This window comes from Poromitra crassiceps (assembly GCF_964638095.1).
Source record: "Poromitra crassiceps genome assembly, chromosome: 12".
Classification (NCBI taxonomy): Eukaryota; Metazoa; Chordata; class Actinopteri; order Beryciformes; family Melamphaidae; genus Poromitra; species Poromitra crassiceps.
This window is the reverse complement of record NC_139632.1, coordinates 24,652,296-24,673,475: the sequence shown is the minus strand read 5'-3', so window position 1 is coordinate 24,673,475 and position 21,180 is coordinate 24,652,296. Positions and strand designations below refer to the sequence as shown.

Here is a 21,180-nt window from a genome sequence, read left to right as displayed (position 1 = left end):
TGTTATATATGAAGTGGCAGTGGCACAGATAGTGTTGCAGCAGTAGAAACAGCAGACTGAAAAGGAGAAAAATGCATCAGTCATGTGATTTATGTTTTCATTAATTTCCCTGAATGAGATAGAATGAGTGACATACGATAAAACAAATCTGTTGTATCATCAGTTTTTGACATGCTTTCCATGCTTTCGCCAACTTAAACGTCATTAAATGTAAAACAAAAATTCTTGTTCTCTTTTTGCGTGGTTAATTCAACCAATAAAAAAATATTTCCGACAGCACCTAAAGCAGCATTCCAATTCTGTCGTCAGAGTCAGAGCAGTGCGCGCCCCTCGTGCCCCCCTTCTTCGAAACGAAAACTGGGATAGAAAAAGCAACGGGAAGGACCATGGAGGGAGAAAGCTGGAGGTGTTAGCTTGCTACTTTTGGACACTTTTTTTGCTCTTCTTGCTGTGTTTCGCCTGCACGAATTAAACTGCAGTAGTGTGGCGACATCAGGTGTTTGTTTTACGTGCTTGGAACACGTCGTAAATATCCCAAACATTCCAACATTGAACGACAGTTTGAACGCGGACGATTAGCGCAACCTGACTAAAGTTAGCCTGCTTTGGCTAGCTGTCGAGCTAGCAAGAAGGGACAAACCCCGGAGTGGGAAAGGAGTCAACCCCCCAACAAAAACTGCGGTTCAGCGTTAAATAGATAGTAATGTCGCCTTCGGGGATTAACTTCAGATACGGATGAGAAATAAATCGGTGATCGGGGACCAAGGAGAACAACTGCGAGCCAGAAGACAACTGCTATGTTGGGGTTGACTCACTGCTCTGGCAGCCCGTCTGAGTGCCGAGGTTGGCCGCACTCGGTGCTGTGGAGGCTCGGGGGCTTCTTTTTCCTCCTGCTGCTGGAAGGGGCTGGCTGCCTCGCCAACCCAAGCAGCGCTCCGGGCGTCAACAATAACAATCGCCCCAGTGTCAACATCTACATGAGTGTGGAGGAAGTGAAGAAGCTCTTGGGTAAGGACAACTTCAGTGTGGCCTGCGTTGAAGAAGGCCAATTCACTTTTCACTTTGTGATCACTGCTCTGTCGGTAGTTGTTTACTTGTGCCCAAATGCACATCAACTAACGTGACATGTTGCTTTCTAAAACGACATTGAACTGTGCTCAAACGTATACTTTGCCTTTATTTTCTTAAAATGCATGCAGTTACTGATAGGCCTATAATGAGGAGGCTTTTCTGTTCAACACAGCTAGTCAGTGACCATCTTGTGTCATTTAATGTTTTTGTTTAGGATCACAGACACAGGTGGTCATCTGTATTCTGACTTTTCAGGCAAATTCACTTGAATAATTCTTGAGGCAACTGAATGGGGGCAGAAAACTGCAGTGCAGGAGCATACCACATCGGTATAAAACAGGCTTATTACATTCAGTAAATAGTTTTTGCATGATCTCATGTGATGGGTATTGACCCACAGACTGAGCAGTGAGCACTACTACCGATTTAAAAAAAAATAACCCATTTATCAAAGACAATGAATGACTTGGCTATAGCCCAGATATGTATGGGTTCTTGTGTTTAGTGTGTGGTGAGCCCATGGTAGCCTGAAAAAGAAGTGAAATGAAAGCAATACACTTGTAGCTTCATGAGGAGCATATGAAATGTGGACAGTGACCGGTTTGTGTGTGGAAAAAATACAGCATACCTTGTCAGCATCAGTCTTGACAAGTACATCTTCACACATGCATCTTAGTACTGTACCTTGAGCCCCATACTGAATTTGATATATAAATAAATTGAGCCATCCAAAGGACAGTGCACTAAAAGTATCTGGTATGGTTGAAGGAACAGTGCATAACATTGGTATGCTGGTGGGGGGAAATGCATCTGAAATGGTGTTTTGCAACATCTTAAGATGATCATTTGGATTCATACCTAGTTATTATTTAGAAGGCATTGCAATATCGCTACATATTATTTTCATGTTCTTGACATTCTAGTCATTGGCTGATGACTTGTGTACCTTGTTGATTGTTGACCTATCTTCCTAGAAGTCATTTCTCCCCTTGAGTGAAGGATGAAGGTGATTATGCTGGTCATGCTGATTAAAATGAAAAGGAAATGCACCCTAAACACACAATTTTTGTGTCATTTGATAAACGGAGTTATGACATTTCCAACATCTGTCATCAAGCTTATTATAAACTAGGCTATCACCGCCTTTAGTCAGTTTGATTGACTTATCAGTTAGGCTCTTTTAATCACTTTTAGTCTCATAACTCTTTTTTTTTAATTCATTAATGATGTGATTGTTTCAATGGCTGCTGAGACCTCATCAGTTTGCAGCCCACAGTAGGCTATCCAACCCTTTACACGCTGCTGCTCAGATGCATGGCATTTTCTGGCCATTGATAATGATATGTCAGTGCCCAAACAAAGGAAACAATTGAGAAAATGAAGGATACACAGTATCATGAAGTGATCAGATGGGGTGCTTATTCCAAGTATAATTTTAGTACACTGCACTCAACAGCAAGAGTAAGGTAAATGCTAATATTGACATTTTGAGTGATCACCTTCAATCTATGATGATGTTTTTTAAACTTTTTGGGGGTGGTGTCGTTCAGGATGATTCTTCTGCCTCCCTCTGCAGGGTGTGTGGTGCCTGGATGGTTTTGTGTGAATATGAAATTGATTAGTCGTTTCATTCTCCAGAACTGAACCTAATTGGCCATGGCCACTTATGAGAAATTCTATGTTAGTGTTCCCCTATTTTGGCACCCGCCTGTGCCTGGTGGTCTGTAAATTAAAACATAGTATGGAATGGGCCTGTTTTAGTTACCTCAAATAGATTTCTTTCAGAAGGAAACTTTTAAAATGAAGAGACTCAAGACCTAGAAGGTAGCAGAGATATACTGTCAGGATGGTGTGGGAGACAGTGGAAGGATCGGGTAAATTTAGTCATTACAAGCCATAACCCTAACCCGTCCTAGGCCAGGCAACACATGGAAATGGACCATTTTGCAAACCATAACAGGTCATAAGCTATATGCGTTTGCCAGTTGGCTGCATGCTCTCAAATCCAATACTGGATCTCAGATCAGAAAATCAAGCCACCACTTGATGGTCCATCTGGACCTGCAAAACAGACAGATTTGTGCTTTTCTTAAAACTGGGCTGAGGTTGGCATGCTATTTGTGACTGCGATCTGTTTTTAAATAGGCTAATAGCCCTTCTACTGGTGCAAAGGAAGAACCATTGGTTATAAGTTGTTATATATTATATAATATAGTGCTTGCTTAAGATGTGTGTAGGCGATGCAGTTTGAAACTAGTCATTAACGGCGTGAGTGCCACTGCACAGCCTAATGAAGGGGTAGAAGTGCTACTGTATCTGGCTGAAGAGAGGGAGCTCATGGCTGAGACAGCTTCTCACATTAAATAAGGTGCTGCTGAAGATACATTCACTTGGACTTTGTAGCAGCATCAGATTTGATTCATTAGGACACACAGCGTTTTTTGTTTGTTTGTTTGCTTGTTTGTTTTTATACAGGGGGAGTCCCGTTGAGAGCAATGCTCTCTTTTTCAGGAGCGCCCTGTTCACAACTTCACACACATTCACACATGGAAGCAGACCAGTACAACCACAGTCTGATCTGCTGGCCACTGAGCACCTCCACTAGAGCAGTCGGGGTTAAGGGCCTTGCTCAAAGGCACCTCAGTGGCTGCTTTTTCACCTTCCCCACCCAGATTGATCCTGCAGGTCCCGGGGATTGAAGCGACAACCTTCTGGTCAGAAGCTCACTTCTCTAACCTTTAGGCAATTGTCCCTCTTCTTGTCTAGCATCATTCAAATGTCACATTTGTTTTCCAGTGTGTCCAGGTTCTTTTCTATTGTTCTTTTCAAGTTGTCTTGGTGGCCCCGTTATGTTGTATGCTGAATAATTCAGCACTGAGTGGCAGCTAAAGGACAGAGATGCTGCTTTGTTTGTTGTTGTTTTGCTTTGGGCCTTTGATGCTGGAACACTTGGTTATGAGAAGAGTGATATGCACGTTTATTGCAGCGATATAGGAACTCTTACTCCCCCATTGTGCTCTCTAGAATACTGAACTATAATTAATGCTTTCAAATTTGTAAACAGGTGGATGGGTCCATTTTGCACCCAGTCTTTGCTAGGAGGAGCTTCACACATCTTAAGTACTCAGACCTTTAGAAATGGGGTCAGTGAGCAACAATGTATAATGTACAATTTGATAGTCTGAGTGTCACTTGATGCTCGTCGAAGATAGTGCTCTGCTGTGAGAGGAAGAGTCGATCAGCTGAGCTGTCTCACAAATCCTGCCTTCAATAGACATTGTGCTTTCCCCTCTATCCCGCTCAGACATTTCCTCCCCTTCTCTCTGGAGTCTCCTGAACTCTGTAATTCCTTTAACAGATCTTAATCTGCCATCGCTTTTCTAGGAGTATTTTGAGCTACACAGAACCTCACCACCTAGTTTATGTCCTCCCCCCCACCCCCTTCTTCTCCTGTTTTTTCTCTACAATGTTCTGGAGCCCATCTAGGCATGATATGGTCTGTGGCCCGGATGCTGCAGTCGGCTTCCTCTGACTCGGTTTTCAGGGACAAATAAATGAAAGCTCTTTTATATAGCCTACTTGCAAATGCAAACACAATATTTCTAATATTAGTTAGAAGTTACTGCACATTTTCACGTGCAGTACATTCATCACCCTTTTGCTACTCTAGTGACAATAAATATAACACAATGCTGATTCAATCTAGGCTATACCCAGTTCTGGAGAGCTTTTACATTGGCAGAAACGGGTTTGGATAGAATAAGTAGTAGAAGAACTTGCTGAAGTATTACCTCTGCCTGAATTTTAAATCCAAAGACTTGCTGAAGTTAAGTGGAGTTAGTTAAAAGATTCACCTTGTAAAAAGGTCAGATTGTGAATTCTTCATGCGGTCCTCAATTAACAAGTCACAGACTGGAAATTGTATGGAAAGATTTACGATTGGCGGCCAATTGCTGAAATAGGTTAGACCTAGGGTGGGTCGCTGTAGATTCAGCTGGAATAAGAATAGCTGATTTTGTATGTATTGGCTTGAGCATTTGATCCTGTAGCCTAAATGGGCACATAGAGAACACTCCCACCTCTGTGTAATCTGACTGGTGTTAGACCTTAGGCCCACTTTGTCCCTTGTGGTTGCCCTTCTCTAGCCGTCTATAATGATAGTTCTCATCTTCTCTTGTGTGGCACTACTGGCAGGCGACGGCCTCTCTTGAGCTTTGCATGAAACCCCTCTGGCTGAATGGAGACATCGCCTCATTTTTACAACAAAGTATGTGGAGCTGAAATGATGTGGACTGTGGACAGAAACGTCTATAATGCAATGATGGCAACTCTGGCATCAACTTCACAATGGCAATGTGCAGATTCATATAGACCAGTGTTTGTGTGCTTGTTTTTACATTGGCTTTTACATTCTTATAGTTATAGTGGAGCTAGTCTCGGCTCCCAGACGTTTGGTGAGCTACGCCACCAAACGGCCGGCAGCAGACACGCCTACATTTATTATTAGAATTTTATTTGGTAGCGGCAATGCAATGTTTCATAGTTCCAATATAGAGCAAGACACCGATGTGCTGCAAAGAGAGTTTATACCTGTTGTTTATTTTACAATAATGTTTCCTACCCGGAAGTGGTCCGCTTGCTACTGTGAGTCATCAGCAGGCTCTGTAACGTTAGCCTCGGGAGTCTGGCTTATCGCTGGGGAAAAGACCTCTAGCCGCCGGGGCCGGATGAAACACGTCCTATTAACAGGTTATGTTTGTTTCTAAGTGATTAATATGTTTCTCCGCAAACGCGGCGATGTTTTGCGAGACACCGGTTCTGCATGAGCGTCACTGCCCCCAGAAAGCAGGCCCGCCCACAACACTCATGATTGGTTCTCCGATGCAAGGCTTCCAACAGCGCCACCTAACGTTATGCAAAGATTTAAATAGTAATATTCTCAGTCTTACAGGAGTGAAACGGATTAAGACTGAGGGCTGAGTCTATAGTGGAGCCTCCTTTTATCGTGATGATATGAAGATATTTTAAAATCATGACACACCTTTATGATGTCTAAATTGATGAGGAGAAGTGAATGTTACTTAAAAACTGATCAAATGAAGTGTGGTTGACTAGGAATATTATTTGAATATTTCTGTTTTGTTTGACATCACACTTAACATTACCATTTGGTTCAATGAGATGAACATTCATTTGATTATTTAACACAATTTTGGATACATGAACCATGTCGACTTATGATATATATTGATAGAGAAAAATCATCATTATCGTGATATTGATTTGAACCGTATCGTCCAGTTCTAGAACAGGCTGTTATTACACCCGCTGATTGCGCTGAAGCATTATTTGGAAAATATTGCGCTGCTTAAATTTCAACAACTGGAAAATGGAGGTGTTCTACAACTTGACCGCTAGTGTATATAATTTCAGTGACTTGAGTGTTGAACTTGAAATTTGATTTGACATAATTTTGGAAAGCCTTTGATTATTATATTTTCCTTGCATTGATTTCAGTCAGTCATTAATACTCAGACTGTCCTGATTGGGTACTTTCAAGAGTCCCAGTGCCCTGCTACCAATCCTGTATGCACACATGCTCGAACACATGGTACTTCCTGTTTACAAAAAAGGAATGTAATATCCCCGTCTTATTTTCACAATAACCTGATTCAATTGTACATCCCAATAATATGACGTAATTTACACAATGACAATATTGTGATATGAGAAAATGTTGATCACCCAACCCTATAATACTGATAATAATACAGTCAAATTTACTGTGGTCTCTTTGCTTTTGAAGCTCTGAGAATCTGTAGATAGACTTTCCTCTGAGGGTCCATTTCATTTTGATATCTTTACCAAACCACATGACTCCCAGGGCGATGGGACTGTCCAGGAAGATGACATGGCTGAGGTGGAATGGGGGTACGCACGCAGTGTATTTGGTGGAAAACAAGCATCCCTGATTGTTTTTGCATGTGACTAATGGGTAGTGAGATGCCTGTCTCATAAATCTTTTGCTGACCTTTAACCTCTCAGCTACCTCTCCACCTGAATTTCAGCCATCCCCAGTTCCCATGTCTACTGTCTCAAGACGCCAAATGTAGACTCGTGCTGCAGCTGCCAACTCAAATTCAATTCCTTTAGCCGCATTCAACCCCAAGGACCAATTACTGCAGTAAGGCATTTAAAAGCAACATTAAAATCCTTGCATCCGCTCCTTTCTACAAAACGTGGTAGGTTGTTGTTGCAATATAACGAGGATTGGGAGCCCTGGCGGGACCCGCAAGTGAGCAACCGGTTCCAGACAGTGTCTACCAGACTGACTGGATGGAAATATGTTTCCCACTATTATTCCCTGCCCTCTTTTCAAATACTACAAAATGCATATTGTGTTTTTAACTTGTGCAGGAATGATTTTGCTCTCCTGGTTTGCTGTGTTGTGGGGTTTCCTTGTAACTCAAGTGTACAGCAACATGGCAAATGTGGCAGACAGAAGTTCGTCCTCTATTGTTAAGCTGCTATGAGCTTCAGCTATAAGGAAACTGCTCCTGTTTGGACCAAACGGCACATTCACCTCCACCATATATATATCTCCACGTCACAACCTCACTGTCATTCACACACAGTGTACAGTGTGATATATATGTTCAGTTTTGTTGTAAGATCATTAAACAGTATGATACTGTATTATTTAACAGTTGATATTTCTAATTTGGGATTGGTGTCAGAATTAAATTCTATTCACTTACAGATTTAATATTTTTGGAGGACAATAAAGGTCTATGAAGGTGAAGGTCATCCTATTATAAGAATGTAAAGTCTCTGTGTGTGAGCGAGCAGAAAGTGTCTCTGGCCACAGCTACTGTATGCCATTTTACGTGCGATCGTGCTGAATCTTTCAGGAAGTGTAAAGAGCACCCCTGCGGGTGACCTAACAGAGCTGGATTTTTGAATTAGGTAATTAGGACCGACTAAATTGGGAAAAATAGCTAATTATTACTAGTAGCCAAAATGCGTCAACACCGGTTCAGCACCATGGAGAGCTCCATTCATTAGCTAGTGGAAGACACCTGAGTACAGAAGCACACCCGAGGGGAGTTAATCAGCCATGGAAGTGGACTAGTATGAAAACGCTCAGGAGAAAGAGGAGAGGCTGCATGCCAACTCTTTGAGCGAGGTCTGACTTAATGGCCAGTGATTGTGTGCTCCAACGAGTATCAGAACTATAATAAGAACTAGAAATATCACGCGTCCCCCGCGTGCTCGCCTCGCGCATGCAGCTAACACGCTTTGCGTGCTCTTCTAAAACCTAGATATGACAGACGATATATTATTCACATGACGTTTAACTTTCAGTTTGTAAAAGATGTCAAGATGGGCTTGGGGGGTTTAAACCCTGGTTAAGTAGCATAATGGCCTTAGAGCCAATGGCTGGCCTTCCTTCGATTGGTTTGACATGAGGGTCAGCGTGGATGCTGGTCCAGTGTCAGCAGTTCAAAATATACGTGTTTATTCTGCAGGTCCAGTCATCCATCATAGCATTGGCGTTTTAGCAGTTTGCTGGTTGTGGTAAAGTGGAGATGATCCTACTTAAGAGGCCTGTGATTTTATAGCAGACGTTGACAGTGGCTTGGAGGCAGTTTGTGTTCCTGAGCGACAGATGAATGAGAATATGTTATTGTTTTCTGTAAGGTTTTATGACTCCAAAAGCGCCATGTTTTGTCCTGCACTTTTGTTGTGAAAATGGTTGCTTGCTTAATGGCCAGAGAGACAGACACTGCATCCCTCTGCTCATAAGAGCAGAGAAGGCTTCAGACAGACAGACAGACAGACAGACAGACAGACAGACAGACACTGCATCCCTCTGCTCATAAGAGCAGAGAAGGCTTCAGACAGACAGACAGACACTGCATCCCTCTGCTCATAAGAGCAGAGAAGGCTTCAGACAGACAGACAGACACTGCATCCCTCTCTGCTCATAAGAGCAGAGAAGGCTTCAGACAGACAGACAGACAGACACTGCATCCCTCTCTGCTCATAAGAGCAGAGAAGGCTTCAGACAGACAGACAGACAGACAGACACTGCATCCCTCTCTGCTCATAAGAGCAGAGAAGGCTTCAGACAGACAGACAGACAGACACTGCATCCCTCTCTGCTCATAAGAGCAGAGAAGGCTTCAGACAGACAGACAGACAGACAGACACTGCATCCCTCTCTGCTCATAAGAGCAGAGAAGGCTTCAGACAGACAGACAGACAGACACTGCATCCCTCTCTGCTCATAAGAGCAGAGGAGGCTTCAGACAGACAGACAGACAGACACTGCATCCCTCTCTGCTCATAAGAGCAGAGGAGGCTTCAGACAGACAGACAGACAGACAGACAGACAGACAGACAGACAGACAGACACTGCATCCCTCTCTGCTCATAAGACCAGAGGAGGCTTCAGACAGACAGACAGACAGACACTGCATCCCTCTGCTCATAAGACCAGAGAAGGCTTCAGAGAAGGCTTCAGAGAAGGCGGATTGAGACGGCCTAAAGCCTGAAACGCACAGGGAGCGAAACTTGTCCATTTCTGCCCCTATAGCGCACTGCAAGCATCAGATCTGAAATGTGTACACCAAAGAATGACAGAACCATCAGTATTTGGTGGGAAAGGCCACTAATTTATATAGGCAGGCACAATGATGAAAAAAAGTTGTTATACCGTAGTTTTGAGCCCCTGTCATTCAGAGGCTGTTGGATCATCCTACCTGTCTGCCATGCAGAGGGGGAGAAAAAAAGGCAGCGCTGCTAGCCGATGCGTTATTCTCACTTTGATCAGATATAGTGTAGCGTATTAACATGCTTATTGCTTGCTGTATTTAAACTGCCGTGAGATTTGTTTGAGGAGCATAGCAAGACAGACGGGGATGAAAGTGGGCAGAGAGAGGGGGGGGGGCAGCTCAGAGCGCTTTGGTCGCTGCTGGAACCTCATTTGACGCGTCAAAATCAAAACAGGTCTGGAGTACGGGTGTCGAGGCAGTTTGACACGTGTCAGAACGCTCTTGGTGTCGGGTTCGCCCGTTTAAAACAATGAGTGGACTTAAAAACGCTACCGTCTGACGCTCCCTGTGCGTTTGGGGCTTAAGGCCCAAACTGTGACATTGGTTTTACTGGCTTGCTCAGTCTCCCCATTTGCTGACATTCTTAGCATCCATGTGATCATTCACAAGATGAGGAATGAAGTAAAAATAAGGGTTCTGTTGTACACTCTACGCATATTTGCTGTTTCCTATAATAATGGGCTGTTTGAGCCTAGTTTTCCATGGAAGAGTCATCAGTGGAGTAGATCCCAAACTGTTTGCTCTGAGGGGTTTTTCTTGGTGGGAAAGTAAGCACTGAGAACGTCTGTTTTCTCCTCCTGCATGGTACTCTCATGTGTCACTCGTCTTGCTGCTTACTATAGTAGTGCAAATATTGGCCTTTTCCAGTTGAGTGAATGCTATAGCTGCCCAACCAAAATTAACTTTGCTTTGACAGATTAAGGCTCTCTCATTCAAATCACTTTTGAGTTCTCTCCAAAAACGTGTCTCCTTGTCTGAATGGAGGATTAGGCCATGTTCAGCTTATTGGCAGATCTACTCAGAAACTGCCATGGGTTTCATCACTCCACCTGCTATTATAGCTAACGTGCACACCGCTATTTTAATCTGTGCATTGACGTTTGAGATTTATTTCACATTTATTTATGTTGAGAGAAGATTCATGCAAGTAGATGTATGTGATGTGATGAGGCAGGGTTTAATATTGAGTTTTTTTTCTACTTCCATCAGTCAAGCCAGTAGGTGAGAGTTTGACGTTGTCACTGGCCTAGCAGGCACAAAATACTAATAACCAGTTTTTCATAAATAAGTAAGCAAGTTATTACCATAAAATGTATGATATTGACAGTTCATTCGAAAAATTAAATCTGCCTTGCTCGCAAATTGCCTATCATTTTTTGGGGGATTGATTCATCTTTTTTGTTTTTTTACTCAAGGAGATTGTTGCTTCCACAAAGAAAAAAGCAATCTTTTTCCTTTTTGCTTTGTCTAATTTGATATACCTGCCTCCATTTTACTATGAATTGTATTTATCTTCCTATTCCAGTTGTACTGTAGTCTGTTCTTGTAAGCTCCCTTAGCTGGCTACTTCATCTCTTTGGCTGCATGGCTACAGTGCTTTCCACAATTTGCTTGTGGAAAGCACTGATAACAGATCCTGATATTTACTTTTTGATATTTCTTAATTTTTTATGCTGATGTCAACATTGAAATTTGAAAAGCTAAGAGTGATCAGAAGAAGGTAACTGTCAAACAACATTTTCTTTTGTATGCCAAAAAGTAGAAACCTCTCATCACCACTAGAAAGTAGTGTACTATTTTGATTGATTGATTGATTTTTTTTTATGTCTGGTTTAAAACTGTTCCTATAAACTAGCCCTTGTTTTAAACTGTCTTTCTTCCCACATATGCAGCTAATTTGCATTATGATTCATGACAGTCTACAGAACAAGCATTGTAGTTTCCTCCTCTCTTGGCCAGTAAATTTCATTTGGTGCTGCTGCTGGCTGCTGGATCATGTGGCTGGTAAAGTTAAGCCCTGAGGTAAAAGGAGAGCATTCCCTTTTTGTTTCACAGATTGAATAATAGAGGACTTGAATTGGTCAAACCTGCAATTGAATAGGCCTACATGTACAACAGCATCTTTGTCTTGTAAAACCCTAATGGTTATGGCAATTATATATATATATATATATATATATATATATATATATATATATATATATATATATATATATATATATATATATATATATATATATGTGGAGTGTAAAATCATCAATGTAGCCCAGTGCATTTCAGCTATTCACCCTTTCCACCTCCTCCAAATAGCTGAAAAGCAGTCAGGGGCTGTGAAAAAGAGCCAGTGATCAGTGATTGGCAGCAGTATTTATTCCCTTCATGGCACTCTCTCCAAGGATCCTGCAGTTGAATGGGGGAGCCCCCCCCCCCTCACAGGTCTTACTCTCTCCAAGGATCCTGCAGTTGAATGGGGGAGCCCCCCCTCACAGGTCTTTTGTCCACCGACAGGCCAGGGGATCCTGTCCAGCAGCAAAACCATTTATAGTCTGCTACCCTTCTGTTAGAATCAGATATCATTTTTTGTTTTCCTGTACAGTAGCCCCAATCTTCAGTTGATCATTCTTGGTCCTCTGTTGAAATGTCAGCAGAAGCTGTGTATTCTTCTCTGAAAGACACATCAGACTTGCTGTGATGTAGCACAGTGTATCATATGGCAGCTTTATTGACAGAAAGACTCAAACTCCTTAGGATCAAGAGGTCTTTTGGAAGATGACACCCATTGAAAATATGAAAGTATGAAACATGTGTGCACATGTTCCATAAGAGCCTCTAAAGTGAGTCCAAATCATATCATGTGTTGACAAGAGAATAGTAGAAGTAGCGTAGGCTAATGCACAATTCATAGAAAGCATTTTTGTATCCCCACTTTTGTCTTCCTTTATGCCCGTTTCAGCAAATGTCTCTAGATTTTGAGCGGCCTCGCCCGCAGCTCGCCTGCTGCGTGGCCTTGCCTGCTCTATTGCCATACACACAGTACTAAATTTGGCATGCACAGTGCACAATTGCGGCTGCTGCTTCTTCTTCTTCTTCTTCTTCTTCTAATGGCTTTCTGGCTATTTTCAATCTCCTTCCCCGCACACTGTCCACTGGGACCACCACTCCCCAGTGCACTGCCAGCGCCCAACTGACAGGAATACATACGCCTAGCGGACACACGCACAGTTTATTTTTGATGAGGAATGAATGATTGTGAGGCCAGAACACAGTAAAATCATTGTCAAACCTTTATTTAAAAGGACACGCAAAAAAATATTTAATATCTGTGTACACGGTGACATCCCTAATTTCAGCCCAGGGGCGGAAGCCATCGTCTGGTTCCAAAAAATTCCCCCACTCCTCCACAACTCTCTTCCCTCTCACAGCGCACAATTGCTCAACTTCGCATCACTGATGACATCACAATGCCTATTACTACATCACTGATGATGTCACAATGCCTATGATATCATCAGTGCTTATGGCATCTTCAATGATGTCATAAGATGATTTTTGTCAATAGTGATGTAACTGATGACATCACTGATTATGTAATAGACATTGTGACATCATCAGTGGGGGGGGGGGGGATTGAAACAGATATTGCCCACTTGCTCCCTTTTATATAAAGGATAGCATAGTATAATAATTTGAGGAATTCCTAAACTATTGGAAACATTTGACCTTATGCATACATATAGACCATTCAAACTTGTTGCAAGTTGCTCTATTCACATAACTGTACTGCATTCACAAAGCTGCCCATGATGTAAAACACAGTCCAAATTTAGATGAAAAGGGTGCTGTGTGAGGCCACTTAAATGGCCCTGTAGTCGCCTCAAGATGAAATCACCCTGCTGCCACAAACACTAATCATTTGTTCACTAAACTGTTTTCTATTTGTTGAGTAAACTAAGGTGCCCCATACGGCAGCAAGTAAGCACCAATGAGGCCCATAATAGGATAGAGGCAGACAGTCTCGTTCGGATTCCTTTCCTTCCCTACATCCTTTTCTGCCCCTTGGGGCACTTTATGGAATAAAAGAGTGAAACAAATTGATGTATGGCTTCTTTGAAGTATGTGAAGGAAAACCTCAAAGATGGTGACGTACTATATGTGTGTTTTTCTCCTAGTCGTGGAATGCATTTAAGCTGTTTTTGCACCAACATTGCTGTTACAGCCAGCTGAAATGGCATCTTTGGTAAGGATTTTTGGTTAAGCTTTTCAGAGGACATCCCACATCATGATAGTCTTTTGCCTAAATTATGTTTGTCCTTTTCTTGTCCTGTTTACTCTTTGATGCCCATCCTCTTTGTGCTGCATTGGTGACCTGGACATCAAGTCACATGTGAAAGTGGTTTTCTGTTAGGACCATATACATATACAGTATATAAGGATATGCCAACTCAACCCCTGTCAACTACAGCTTGGCTTGGCCAAATCTCTCATTTGCTTTGGGCCTGCTCATATGACCACCTGCAAAGAAAGGTGTGTGTGGCTGCTAGGGCAGAAGTCTCAATCTTTACAAGCTTGTCATCATCATGTGTCACGACGATATTAATATATCTTCATGGTAAATGGTAAATGGCCTGCATTTATATAGCGCTTTTATCCAAAGCGCTTTACAGTCAGTAGGTACATTCACCCATTCACACACCGATGGCGGCAGGTTACCACGCAGGGTGCTGGCACACCAACGGGAGCAATTTGGGGTTCAGTGTCTTGCCCAAGGACACTTCGGCATGCAGACTGGAGGAGCCGGGAATCTAACCACCGACCCCTTTTATCCAAAGCGATTAGTGGACGACCCGCTCTACCTCCTCCTGAGCTACAGCCACCCTCTTCATATCATCACAATTCGATAAACGATAATATTGAATTATCGTACAGCTCTTCCAGTATGCATGCAGTGCACCCAATGCAACTGACCCAGGAATAAGACTGGCGTGTATTTATTTGTAACATTTGTTTACATGGGCACAGCTCTTCTCTATGGGCGTCCCCGACTAAGAATTTACATAGTTGAATCTGACGGTCAAGTCTTGTCTATTATCGACTGATCGTCAAATCATGTTTTTGGGTACCCGAGTACTCATGGCCATCCCTAGAGATTGACAGTTGAATAGGGCTCATTAGAATGAATCATCATCGATGACTATTCGGGGTCACCCCTGCTCTTCTCTTCTATACAGAGTGCCTTCAGAAAGTAAGATGGCTTGGCTGCGATAGGGGAAGCACAACATGTCAGCACAGTACTTCATATATTTCTGCTGTATGGCAAGAGTGACCAAAGAAATCTCAATTGAATCAGTTTGAACTTCAGGAAAATGCAGAAGCGATCTAGGGCTTGAAGGCTTTTGTAGATACACTGCAAATCATGGATATATATATACATTGTATCTAGGGCTTGAAGGCTTTTGTAGATACACTGCAAATCATGGATATATATATACATTGTATTCTCTGACAAACTAATAGATTCCCAATATATATTATGTGTATAATATGTTTGTTGGCATCATGTTCTAATGGTAGTCCTGGTGATCATGATTAACCTTATTGTAGCAGTGATACATTGTTCCACACTGTCTTATAATTGTTTGTAGGCTGGCTGGAAAACTAATCTGCTGGCTGAAGGACGTATACTAACAGATTTGTAAACCGTTCATCCATCCATCCATGCACATTTTAGCATTGGGCTACTTCATCTGCTTCAGTCACGGACAAAAAGCAGGCGTCTCTTCAGTTTTGTGCTCTCCCAGTGTCCCTGAAACCTAAGCCCATGAGATCCTCACTACATTAGCCCCCTCTCCTGCTGTATTCATGCCGGTGGATTTGTTTGGAGTTTCCAGTTGATAGAGTTTCGCGCGGGCCCTTATTTTCTCCTCTCTTGGTTAATGTGGGCAGTATCTCCTCAGTGAGAGGCTGGGGGGGAGTGTTTATCTCCTGGGCGCTCAGGGATGGAGGCTTTGGGACAAGAGGGTCTTTGTTCTACCTGTCCTGCACCCTGCCACCTGGCCACTGCCACCTTTTGTTCTCCTTCAAAGTCTGCAATGTGATCCACAGCTCGCAGGAGAGCCCTGCATGTTACCTTTATACTCTGTGGGCCACAAAATGTTACGCTAAAGTTTATAGTTAAGTCTATTATTCCAGATCCAGTTGCTCTATATTTTTGTATCAACATATGCGGTGGCAGTTTTCAGTCAATTCTACATGGAAGTTACCTGATGGAATGCAGCTGATCCAATTTAGCAAAAAATGATAAAAATTGCCGTAATGACTGGAAGGTTACCACACCAGTTTGACTCTGGCCCGGCTCAGAAAATGAGGGTGTGGTCAGTGAATGATGTATGTTGTTTTGTTGGGTAATAAAAGCAGAATATGTGTTGTGCCCTATATTCCTTAGAGGCTGCTTTGCTTAAAACTCTTACTGATGACTCGACTCCTTTCACAACAGTTAGCATTTTGTAATGCTGCCCATTAGTTTTTATTATGTCCCCCATCACGATCTCCTATTTAGCTCTGCCACAGCATAGTTTGTCTCACTGGGTCTCCTCTCACAAGGAGAGGTGGAGGTCTGCTAGGTCTCACCCATAGGAGCTGGGTCTTTATAGTGAGCGGGACTGAAGTTATTATCATGCTGGAATTCACATATTTGAGTCATTTTCCCCCCTTAACTTTCTTGTCTTGATCTTAATATAGTAGAAGCAGTTGAACCATGAAATGATAAAGTTATTAAAGAGTCCCCTTCCCCCCTTGGCTGTACTACACAACATCCTGTAGTATGGTATTGACGCAACTGGCAGCCACTTGGCGAGTGGATTTCAAAAGCTGTGGTAAACCACAGGGCTAATGTGACCAGCTAGTTGTTTTGTTACTACAGGGTTTCCCTGCCATTATAAGGCTTAGGCGCAGCACCCAACACATTTTCAGTAGGGCTGTGGCGATTCACTTATCTCCCGATTCGATACTATCACGATTCTTGGGTGCCGATTCGATTTATATTGCGATTCTTAAGTATTGCGATTCTACGATTATTGCGATTCGATATTACGATTTATTGCGATTTTTGTTTATTTTTTTATTTATTTTTTTCAGTTTGTTTGCTTTTTTACACTAGATTAGAACATGGGAAAAGTTGAATCATACACTAGAGACTGTATATTATATATCATGAGTAGGGCTGGGCGATATAGTTAAAAACAGGGGCGGACTGGGATCATAATTCAGGCCGGGCATTAGATACCAAGCAGGCCAGGCCGATATGGGCCAACGCGCGTGAAATTTGGGCCGTTTGAAGCCAGATTTGGGCCGTTTGAAGTCCAATTTTACAATGAGATGCACCCACTTTAACCCTGAAGTGTAATTATTACTTCAGACTAACTAATAAAGTAATAAAACCACTAGTAAACCAGTAGGCGGCGCCTAGCCTGCTGTTCAGTGAGTGGCCTGACTGCAAGCACCCAAATTTTTTTTTTTTTTTTTTAATTTGCGATTATCGATTCTGGAATAAAAGATAGATCCAAAAAATCGTGACATTAAAAATCGCGATACTTAGGTGAATCGATTTTTTCCCCCACCCCTAATTTTCAGCACCACCTACTGTATGTCAGATTAATGTAAAATCACTGTTGGTCCCCAGTGGACTACTTTAGCAAGTTTGTCTTTAAGCTTTTTGGTTCTTGTTTATTTACTATCTGCTCTGGCTTTTCCAAATGTTTGTACGCAGATATGGCAATAATAATGATCCAAAATGATGAGAAATGCATATTCTTTTTTTTATTGAAAAAAGTAAACATTTCTTTCTACCCCTCAGTCGCCCAGCGACACAGCACCTAAGCCCTCCAAAAAGCCAGGGAAAACTCTGTAACCAGTGTGATGTCAGTTCCCGTCATCATGAACATAAACAGAAGTTTAGGCAGCTGTCATGTATGATGCTGAGGATTGAGCCTGCTTATTTCCAACAATTCTGGAATTTAAACAAAATAGCAAGGCTACTTAAAGAATAATGCTGTTGTTGTTGTTGTTGTTGTTGTTGGATGGTTTTAGGAGACATGTGGGTGGGACTTGGCCCTTCTCTTGGCCTGATGGATGTCTTCAGGAAAGGAATGTTTAAACAATCTGACGCTGGATGTTTAGGTGAAGACATGTACTCAAGACGGCCAAGGACATGTCCAGTGTCTCTTAGAGCACACAGCTTCATCAACGTGTGTGTGTGTGTGTGTGTGTGTGTGTGTGTGTGTGTGTGTGTGTGTGTGTGTGTGTGTGTGCGTGTTAGGTTTGTGCCAATCATCTGGGTTGCCCTGCTCCTTTACACTAGTCAGTGTACGGTAATTGGATATATTAGGGCTTTCCTACTTGAAGTAGCCATTTGCTGAATGCTGTACGAAAAACAACTTCCACAAAACTTGGAAATTGCCCGAGCTATAATCCATCACTGTAAACATGAAGCTTTCATTTGCCTTTGTCACATTTTCAGTTTAATTGTTCTTTTTTCATTGTGTGTGAGTGGCCCCCGAGATGAATGTTTTCTTATCAGTGCAGGAATTACATTATGCTCTGCTTGCTGTTACAGCTGACAGCCACAGGGAGAAATTGAAGTCTCTGCCAGGAAAAAAGCCCTCAAAATAATATGTTTCGTTGTAAGCTTTGTCACATAGGTATCTTTGTATATTTAGAGTGTTCTTGTTAGCCTGTGTTAACAGTTGATTTCAAGCTAGGTCTGACACCTTAAAGTTTGTATTTAAAAATCGACAAAAGCATGCAAATATTAATTAATATACATACAGCAAGCACTGCAAAAATGATTGGGGGGAATGTAATCTGGACGTAGACAGAAGTCAATTAAGTAAAAAGAAAAGAAAAGAAAGAAGCCTGTATTAAATTACTGTCAAATAGCACGTGATCATAAATTATCAATTTCAACCTATAATGCAGTTGAGTCGTTGGAATAGGTGATCAGCCAATCACTGATGAGCAATTTACAATGTGACTGTTGCATCCTTAATGCCAACTAGCATGATGATGTATGTGCTGAGGCTCCTTACATGTTGTGACAGCTAGACAACCAAGAATTCTGTTGACGAAGACGTCCCTTGTCCTTGTGCTACATCCCTGTTCTGCCTTCTAGAGAGTAGATGGTGTGACTGAGTGGTGAAGTTGCAGCGTATGGCTCAACATCCTTGATCTCAGCACCTCCCCTATCTTCAGTCTGAGAGTTGATGGTTTTAAGCTGTGCAGGTTGATTGGCTCTGTTTTGAAGATGTTGCAGCTGGGCATGTTTGGCTAAGGGATCCAGGGAGGGACAAACTTGAGTGAGGTGACGTCCACTCCTTGCTTCGGCCCCCTTGCCTGGCTGCATAGTTTTAATGAGTATCAAAGCGGTGTGGCCACATGTAGAGACAAGGGAGGCACACAGAGTTGAGCATGAGGAAGGCAATTATTGCCGCACTAATCTGAGGCTGTGTGTGTGCCTGTTAAGTGCCTGTGTGTTTGATCAAAGGCCTGTGCATCAAGTAGGGCCCCGTCACATATTTTCACATTTGATCACAATTTGCAAGTAGATATAACTTTTACTGTAAATGCCAACAAGAAAATGAACAAAAAGCCCTTCTTTCCTGCTGCTGTTGGTTAGCATTTATAGACGGTTTTTACCTGCTTGACAACAAAAACGTCTAAATTGAACCCCAGCTCACAGGGGCGGCTGTAGCTCAGGAGGTAGAGCGGGTCGTCCACTAATCGCTTTGGATAAAAGAGGTCGGTGGTTCGATTCCCGGCTCCTCCAAGTCTGCATGTCGAAGTGTGCTTGGGCAAGACACTGAACCCCAAATTGCTCCCGTTGGTGTGCCAGCACCAATGCCATGGCGTGGTAACCTGCCGCCATCGGTGTGTGAATGGGTGAATGTACCGCTTTGGATAAAAGCGCTATATAAATGCAGGCCATTTACCATTTTACCATTTACTTCCTGTTGCATTGTTGTTTACTAGTATCCACCTTATTTTTGATTGCCCCGCTGTAAAAAATAATTATGAGTACAAGGTTTGGTATAAGTGACTTGATTGTTGCAGCTTGCCATTTCCTAAAACGGTATTCTACTTGATTTGAAAACTTTGCATGCAAGATGGCTGAATTCCTAGCCCATAAACTAACATAACTTGCCCAATAAGTATGTAACATACCAAATAAAACAAACAGTAATGTCTTTATTTGATGTAGAATGCAGAGGACATGTAACTGTTTCGTTAAACTCGCGTTCCAGGAATATTGTATTTGCTGCACTGCTCTAAAATAACGTTACTGGCGCGCACGAGCCTCAGAGAGCCTGTTCGTCCTGGAAGCCACTCGCTTTGCGCCAGAACACAATCGATTTGGGTGTGGAACACGCCAGGATTGGCCAACGCCAACGCCAGTGCCCAGAACTGTCAAATCAAATCATCGACAGAGACGCTATGGCCCGCCTCCCAGTATTTTCAGTGTATCAGAGTTAGATAGATAGAGAACGTGATAAATATAGCCATGTTATAAACAAACTAACGCTGGTGATCCATATGGAAACAGTGTTACTCAAAATTGTTAAAAGTTATATCAATTTGGTCATTCAGTGGCGTTTTACTGCCATAGCTAGCTAGCTGCTAACATTAGCCACAGTAGGTGATTACCCATGATGCATTGCGCTCTTAAAGGGATATTTATCGACGAGATTGTTGCCAAGCTGGAGCTGATTAGTGATTTGCTTACAGACGGGTGTCAAGCTATCAGCAACAAGGCTGGGAGGATTACACCGGAAGAAGCACCCATAGGCATCATGGCAGCTCGAAATAAGGTGGATAGGACATCTCCGAGAACATAACATCAGAGCAGGACTGACAATTCCGTGAAAACCGTCTATAAAAAGCTCAGGAAACTCATTGACAGTTCATCTAACAGTTAATACTTTTAAGTGCAACAAGGGCCAATTAATACTTACATTATTCACCGTATGTTCCAACACAGAGGTCAGCCAGTTACCTCCTATTGTGTTTACACTTCCTGTGACAGTACAGTACTAGTGACCAGGTAAAACAGACGGTGTTTTGAACAGGAAGTCACAACACAACTGGGTCAAGTAGGCGGGGCTACATAAGGTGAATACAATAAATAAACTTTCCTTGCTTTATAATAAATGTATTAATTATTTAATTGATGTTAATGTTGTTTGATTACTTTTCTGTAATTTGCTGCTAGTAATTAATTACTTTTATAGTATGTATATGGACATGGTATATATTTATGTTTTAGTTTCATTTTCATTTTAGCCAGCTGGCCAGTGAAAATCAGCAAGAGGCAAGTCGTTGATCTGTGTAAAAGCATCATCAAGCAGATCTTATTCTTTGGGCTTTGTTAGACACTGGTCTATTTAATGCCCCCCCCCCCCCCTTTTTTGAGTATCTCCAGTTGACAAATGTCTGAATGTTT

General features: G+C 42.3%; 1 protein-coding gene across 2 annotated transcripts in view; it reads left to right on the top strand.

The window, feature by feature from the left end:
- Positions 1-405: 405 nt before the first annotated feature.
- ryk (receptor like tyrosine kinase) overlaps positions 406-21,180 on the top strand; it is a 49,897-nt gene continuing 29,122 nt past the window's right edge. For both annotated transcript variants that reach the window (XM_083647613.1, XM_083647612.1), the window contains exon 1: positions 406-1,008. In XM_083647613.1, coding sequence (XP_083503739.1) covers positions 798-1,008 — 211 coding nt within the window. In that variant the 5' untranslated portion in view covers positions 406-797. The remainder of the gene's footprint in view (positions 1,009-21,180) is intronic.